Here is a 7740-nt window from a genome sequence, read left to right as displayed (position 1 = left end):
AAAAATCACCACCCAAAAAAACCCACACTTAGCGGAAACTTGTCAGAGAATGCTCCTAAAGTCTGGTTTTCTCCTGCTGCTGGTGATCAGTGCATCTGCATCCTATGAAGCTGAACAGAATGACTCTGTGAGCCCCAGGAAACCCAGGGTTGCAGCCCAGAACTCAGGTAACACCCAGCAAGGAGGGCTTTGAGCCTGAACCCTGATATGTTAAACTGTTTCAGATATCTCTACTGCTGATTTTTTTCTTTTGGGGTGTTTTTTTTTTCTTTTTTCCCTTTTTTTTTTGCTTATAAAATGACTGGTAGGAACAAATATTAATTAAAGGGTCTGATTCAGAAGGATATTGGTGCATAGCTGGAGAAGAAATCTTCTTTCAGGAGCTGGGTCAGGGGACCGGTGTGTGATCTGCTTGCAGGATGCAATCCATTCCCTCTCCTCCTCCCCCATCTACTAACTGAGTTCCATGTACTTCCCCCCCCCCACCCCCCCTCCCCGGCTTGCATGTATCTTTTTCTCTTCTCCAATTACAATCATACTTTGGTGTTAAATTCCTTGCTTTTTAGGAAGTTGATAAAAATCCGTGGAAATTTCACCGAACCATTGTTCTGCCAAACATCTGTCTATTCAAAGAGGGGGAGAGAGATATGTGACTTTGAAGAATGCAGTAACCTAGAAACTGTCCACTGCTAGCATTTATTTTCAAAACCTGATTGCTATCAGTTAGATGGTACCATAGAAATACAATTGTGACATTTAGCAAAGTTGCTTTTACAATGGATAAAAAAATTGCTGGCAAGTCAGCTCTGGATCTGTCTACTTTGTGCACTATAGATGCTTAGATAAGTTGGACACGTTGTCTTGAACAATGGAAATTAAAAATCTGTCTTCTAGTATACTGAAAAGATATTAGGTCTCTAATTTGGGGCTCATTAACAGATGTCTTATTTTAGATCTGCAAGGCTCTGCAGCATTATACTAGGGTGTTTGCTCAATTTCCTTTTGTATTTGGTTGCTATAGAAACATAGGGTCTACACTATTGCACCGTGCCTAAAACAATAAAAGCTTAATGCATACTAAGTCTGCTGAAAGCAAAGTTATTATTTGAACCTGTGGAAACATAATTATGGGAATGACTTGTGTGATGGTGAGGTTATGAACTGAGGAGAGGATGATCTTACCAAATATTTCTCCCTTCAGGCATGTAAGCAAGAGCAGAGAATGAGGAGGGGTTAATTGGGTCATTTTTTTGAAAATCTTTTTTTTTTCCTCCTCTTTTCTGTAAAGATCCTAGTTATATGGCTACGTCTTTAGGCTACAACTTAGCTCTTAATAAGGTGTGTTGTCTTCCACTAAATGCAAATCCTCACTTTTCCCGTACCTAAGATCTTGATGGGAGACACTGGGTTTGCATTTCTTCCTAAAGAATGTCTCGTAACATGATCTGCAAAAGTAATGAATATGCCTTGCACAGACACATAAGGGGACAGATGTTCGGCTTACCAAAAAAGGTTAATCCCTACTAATTTCAGGGCAATCATGTGGCAATACTGCTGATTCATTGTTAAAATGCGTAGTATCTGCACTAAAAAAGACAGGATGACATGGATACGCTCCTGTTCAAACTAACTACTACCTCAAGGATTTTAATTATACATGGTGAGCTCCATTACCTTAACTTTCTCTACTCAAATGCCTGTTCTCTTTGTGGATCTTCAGCAATATGACCTTTCTTGGCTATGCTTGCAAACTGCTGGGTACCAGGTTAGTATTTAGCACCAAGCTGCTTGTCCAAGTCCTTTGTAATACTGGTAATTGACACACAAACCAAAGTCTTATTTTTAGATACTTTACGCTTTTTAGAAAAGCACAAATACCTCCAATGCTAGCAAAACCAGCGCTTCCTCACAGTAAGTGCAAATTTCATGCCAGCTTCTTGGCAATCGCCATCACTTCAGTCTCATCTTCGAGTGAGGTTTGTGAGCCAGATGCTGCCAAGCTGTTTTCTGACCTCCCTTCGGTCTAACACCACGGACAAGACCTCACTGCCTGGTGCTTTTCATGGGCCCATCCTTCTTTAGAACAACTCTGAATAAAGCTGTAAATGCATGCAATCAGAATTAGGGTGGGATGGATCTGTAAGTGTCCATCTAGCCAAAGACTATTTGATGTTACCTCGCTTTTGATCCATATGTAACCAATTGAAGGTTTTGGTAGTTGCAGCTTCTGTTCCTCGATTTTCTGGTGATCTGTTGCATGACTTCAGTTACTAACTCCCTTTGGTGGTGCCATTGGCCTCTCTTCGTTACCGCTCCCTCCAGTCCCAAAAAGCAATAAGGCTACTGCTTGACTGCAGCTGAGCATGACCTGACATTGCACTGGAGAAGGGCTTTACGGCGTTGGGCATCGGGGAGCAGTGCATACATAACGTTGTGCCTGTGCTTCTCTCTGCAGCCGAGGTGGTTCGCTGTCTGAACAGTGCCCTCCAGGTGGGCTGTGGGGCCTTCGCCTGCCTGGAGAACTCCACGTGCGACACGGATGGCATGTACGACATCTGCAAGTCCTTCCTGTACAGTGCTGCTAAATTTGACACTCAGGTACAGTACGAGTATAAAAGGGATGAGAATAATACCTCGCCATTAGAGCTCCCTTTTCATGCCCTGATTCAATAAAGTGCTTTTACAAGTCTTGCAGCACTAAAGCACGTGCTTAAACACTTTGCTGAATGGATGCCTTAATTTCCCTGTCCTCATGGAGATGGGGTCTGTGCAGGCTTAACCCTTCCTTTCTTGCAGCCCTTCCTGCTGCTTAGCTATTCCTCTGCACCATGATTTTGGTTTTTGGCTACAAATGCATCCTTCAGGGCTATTTTCTACAGTACATTTTCCACATACTGTATGCTATGTGTGAGGACTTGGCAAGGAGTGTTTTGTGGGGCGGAGAGCTAAGTTTCCTCTTCAGGAGGAAATATAAACGTTCTTCCAATAAAGTAAGTCTTCTGACTGTGTGACCTGGCACAGGACTGGGATTTGAATTGGAAGTCTTCGGGCCTGGGAATGCTCAGCCAGATCAGCCTCTCCGGAGCTGCAGTCGCTCACAGCAGAATATATGGGACAATATCAGAGGACTGTGGCTCTGCCAGGGGCCCTTTTCCTTCGTACTTTCTTCCCAAAATGTGCACGTCCCTTGTTCCCTGTGCTCTCTCTCCCAAGGACAAACTTAAAAGCTCTTAAAGCATCTCGAGGTCTGGTGAACCAGATGCGTTAAATCGCTGGTATGCAGCGAGTGGTCTGGCCTCCTCCTGGAGGGCAGAATTGGCCCATCTCTGGTGCTGGCACTTTTAGGTCTGTTCACACAAAGTCTTCGATTGCCTAAATCTTTTGGGAACAGGAGCTCGCTGGTCTCTCTGGACCGTATGCATCCCAACTGCGACTGCTACGAATGATAACTATGCAGTAATTGTGAGCATGTAGGGTCCAATTCCCTGCCGTGCTTGGTAAGGGACCTCCAGCAGATCTGTAATTGCAGCAAGGGTAATTAATAGCAGCCAGCCACAGCGGAATATCTGTTAATATATCCCTTTCTGTGAAATCTGTTGCAATTTAAGGTTTTTCTTCTGTTTCCAGGGAAAAGCTTTTGTGAAAGAAAGCTTGAAATGCATTGCAAATGGGGTTACGTCCAAGGTGTTCCTTGCCATCCGGAGGTGCTCCACATTCCAAAGAATGATCTCCGAAGTGCAAGAGGAGTGCTACAGCAAACTGGACATGTGCGGCATTGCGAAACGGAATCCTGAAGCCATCACGGAGGTCGTCCAGCTTCCAAATCAGTTCTCAAACAGGTACCTGGAATTTTCCTCAGCTGAAATGCATCAAATGCAAAAACGTGAAGTGCAGAGAAAGGAGAGGAACCGAGTTGACTAACTTCTTACAAGTCCTAATATAGCTTAGCCTAACTAGTGCTCTCTGCCTTTTCAAATCCTTGTTAAGTTTTACCAGCATTCTTCTGATTCTCTTTTTGGTAAATACACTTGTAAACATCTCCAGGGGAGAATCATAAAATTAACTAGACATACATTACTTCAAAGCCTGGAGTTTTGTTTAAATGTTAGTTCTTTTAGTTTGAATGCCGTATAATGGTAAAGAGAGCTTTTAAATACCAAACCAGTTCAATTAATACGGCATCTCTGGCATAGCAAGCATTTAAGAGCTTCTCAACCTATTGCGCCTTCATGCACGTCTTCAGACTGTGGCCATCCCCTTCCTTGGGTTCATATGGCTCCTAGCAAATGAGGCCTTGCCCTCTCGCTCACCATGGCAATAAGAAGAACTAGGAAAGCTTAAAGGGAACCAGCGAACATGCTCCTCTATAACCTTACTCTGCCATGAGCCAGTAGTTCATATTTCTAGGGACAGTCTGGTGTTCTTAATGGTCTCTTTTAGGGTTGGCTTCACCCCTGTACCACCTTGATAGCAGAGGCTGCCTGCAGAAATGGGCACGTCACGCTGCTCTCTGGCACCTTTATCTGAGCACAGAACTGCCCTGTCCCCATCCTCCAAGGACAAGGGACAGAGAGAGGCTTCAGGGAGCTACTGCAGTCTGCGCAGTCATGCTGCAAGGGCAGGGATTTCTTCCTCTAAATCCTGGAACAATCAGTGCTGAGTCTTGTGATTGGGATAAAAGGGATCTTTTTTGAACAGTTTGAGTAAATATACTCTAGAATTTGAGTGCAAACAGACCAAGCTGCAATTTAACATGTTGGCTGGCTGTGGTGAATGCTACAGCTCCTCTGGGGTGGCTCTTCGACGTGATCTAGAAGCATCTTAAGCCTCCAGGCCTATCCTAGGACAGGTACGCAAGTGTTGTATAGATGTTGCATCTCTGACCAGCAAAAATTTATTCTAGACAACTCTATTGTAGATATTATAGCCAGAAGATCACACTTGTGGGAAGGCAAAAATTACACTTGTGTGTCCTTCCCCTCTTCCCTCAGGCAAATTGGGAAGAGGTTTGCTTCAGCATTCCCCCGAGGGCTGGGACGAGGAGTCAGCAGCACTGCAGCATCAGTGTTTTACAGGCTGGAAGAGCAGTTCAGGTTAATACGATGGATTGTAGAGTTAAACGGCCCTTGGCGGGGCTGTAAAGGCATTGGGGCGAAGGGGGGACATGCGGACGCTCGAGTGAGGGATGAGGCAGTGATAGCAGCAGCAGTGTTGTACATGTTGGGGTCGTTCCTCTCCAGAAGACCAAGCCTGAACCGGAGCCGCTGTCTCCTGAGGCAGAGGGAACTCCTCCCCCACAGCCGCCAACCCTTGTCGAAGCCAAAGGATATTATGACATGTTGAGTAACAAAAGCAGCAGGATTTCCCAGCTAATAGTTTACACTGAGGTCTCCTAAAGCATCCTGCTTTCCCAGCCCCTGTCCCAACATAGCCACAGAATAAGAATGTGCCACTTGGCCTGGGACACTGAGAGGAAGTAGTTAAAGGTCATAGCATCTTCCTGTGATTTAATCTCATGGCAGGAGCGGGAGGAGAGGAAAGCCTTGGTGCCTTTGCTTGCAGTCTAGCTACTGAAAGGCACTGGTGAGCTGTTTGATTGCAGCTCCAGCTATGGAAACCGCCAAGCTGTATTTGTATGAAGGAGGTGTAGGCAGCTCAGCAGAGGAAGGTGGATAGGATCTGTTCCTCCTCTCCTGTTAGACTGGGACTGATTTAAGCTGGATGCGTGGCTCGCACAGATGTATTCGTCATCAACTACTGTGCACGCTTCAGAACTTAATATTAGCACTGCCGTGCTGTGCTTGCGCTGTGCTCTGCTGTGCCAAAGCCTGGTCCTTTTGTACTTCAAGTGCAGCAGAAACTTTTAACCTCACCTGACCTCCACTGGCTGCCTTAAAGGCCAGAGCTGAGAGTTAGGAAAGGAGTTTGAATGTGAACTCTCATTTCCCTCTTCCTTCCCCTCCTCCACCTGCAGGTTATTCTCTTCTCTGCTCCTGTGGAAAAATGTCACGGTGACCTTAAAGGCTTAAAATAAGTTCCCTGCTGTCCTTTCAGGCAGAAGTAGCCCAGCAAATATGGGTCTGCTCCTCCTTACCCAACTTTCTCTCCATAGGAAGATGCTCTCTTGTACGGTGAGGTCCCACTTGCCAGCTTTGCTCTCCCTGCCCGAGCCAGCCGTGCACGCAGGGCTGTGCTGATTGTGCCTTAGCCCCACAAAGGATCATTCCTTTGAGCGCTGTTCTCTGCTCGGCTCAAGCAACGCTGGGGAAACAGATCAGCACAATTTCCTGGCTCCCTCCTTGAGCAAGGAACGCATACTCAAGGCTGCTGGAAGGGGAAAATGCGGCAGCAGGCCATGGAGGAGGCAGGCATGCAACAGGGCAAAGCATAAGGTCTTCACTTGTGATTTAATGCATAGTCAGCTTGTTGGAAGTGACAACTGATTGTATGTCCTAAAGATCTGTCCCCAGGGAATACATGCATCTGTCAGGCTCTGCCTTGAACTGAGCTTGCTTCTCCCTCTCTTGGTCCCTTGCTAAAGGCTGTGCACAGAGGGGAGGGGGACGAAAGGGAATGGTGTCACAGGGATGGATACCTTCATAGGAAGGGTCATGCTGACTCAGATCAGTGGTCTGTTTGGTCTGTTATCCTCTTTGGTGATCAGCAGTATCTGTCTATTAGAAAGATGCAACTGTTTTTCTTCCTAAAGCTCTAGAAACTTGGGTTGTTTAGCATAGAGTATAACACACCCTTAAGCCAATTACTACATCGTCTTCTCTCCTCACTCTCACCTTCTTCCTGATCCACGAAGGTAACACCAAAATCGCTTGTGCTTGTAGCCTTACCTTTCAGAGCTGGAGCAGCTGCTCATTTAGGACAACTAAATTAGAAGTGTGACAGGTTGTGTTCCTTCCGTACATCACGGGCGTAGCGTCTCCAGGTCCAGGGCATTTGTTAGATGCAGTGAGAATACGTACATCATGCACTGTTGAAAATTCAATATTTCAAACACACTTTGAATGACTTAAAAATTCTGATTCTCATGGTTTTGTCGCTTGGACTGATCTCCTAGCTTGAGACCAGCTCTTACCTTGCTTCTTTTGTCTTGCCGGGGGATGCCTTGGAATAAGGGATGGTAACTCTCGTGCAGGTATTACAACAAGCTGGTGAGAAGCTTATTGGAGTGTGATGAAGAGACTGTCAGCACCATCAAGGACAGCTTGATGGAGAAGATCGGGCCCAACATGGCAAGCCTCTTCCACCTGCTGCAGACAGATCACTGCGCCCAAGGCCACCCGCGCGCAGACTTCACCAGGAGACGTATCACCGAGCCGCAGAAGCTAAAACTCTACTTGAGGAACCTCCGAGGTGAGGGGTCTGGCCCAGCCCACACAAAGCGCAGCTCCGCTGAAAGCGCATAACGCCTCGGGGGAGCAACAATGGGTGTGTAAGGGATGCTAAGCACTACCAAAGCTGAAGTCTCTCTTCTAGAAGAGTAATGCACCCAAACCAAGTGTACTGTAGCTAGTTTTAATAACAACTAGGAACTGGTTTTAGATTTAGTCATTAATATTTTCTATTCCTCTTGAACAAAACTTTTGCATGGATCTGTGTTCAGTGTCTCAGCTTTCCCGCCATCAAAATGTCTCCATCTCTTTTCTTCCCCACAAAAAGATATTCAAAACAATCTTAGTCTTAAATATAAATGTACAGTAGTCAGGCCTTCAGACACCAAACTCT

At 45.8% G+C, this 7740-nt stretch overlaps 1 protein-coding gene across 1 annotated transcript; it reads left to right on the top strand.

The window, feature by feature from the left end:
• The first annotated feature begins 49 nt into the window (after window positions 1-49).
• On the top strand, window positions 50-7421 carry STC1 (stanniocalcin 1). Its single transcript, XM_009695826.1, has 4 exons — window positions 50-167; window positions 2456-2598; window positions 3628-3839; window positions 7151-7421. Exons 1-4 carry the CDS (start codon window positions 50-52, stop codon window positions 7419-7421), a joined length of 744 nt encoding a protein of 247 aa, XP_009694128.1.
• Window positions 7422-7740: the final 319 nt, after the last annotated feature.

Source organism: Cariama cristata, unplaced genomic scaffold, assembly GCF_000690535.1.
Source record: "Cariama cristata isolate BGI_N322 unplaced genomic scaffold, ASM69053v1 scaffold38802, whole genome shotgun sequence".
Lineage (NCBI taxonomy): Eukaryota > Metazoa > Chordata > Aves > Cariamiformes > Cariamidae > Cariama > Cariama cristata.
The sequence above is the reverse complement of the archived record's forward strand: the minus strand, read 5'-3'. Positions and strand labels throughout refer to the sequence as shown.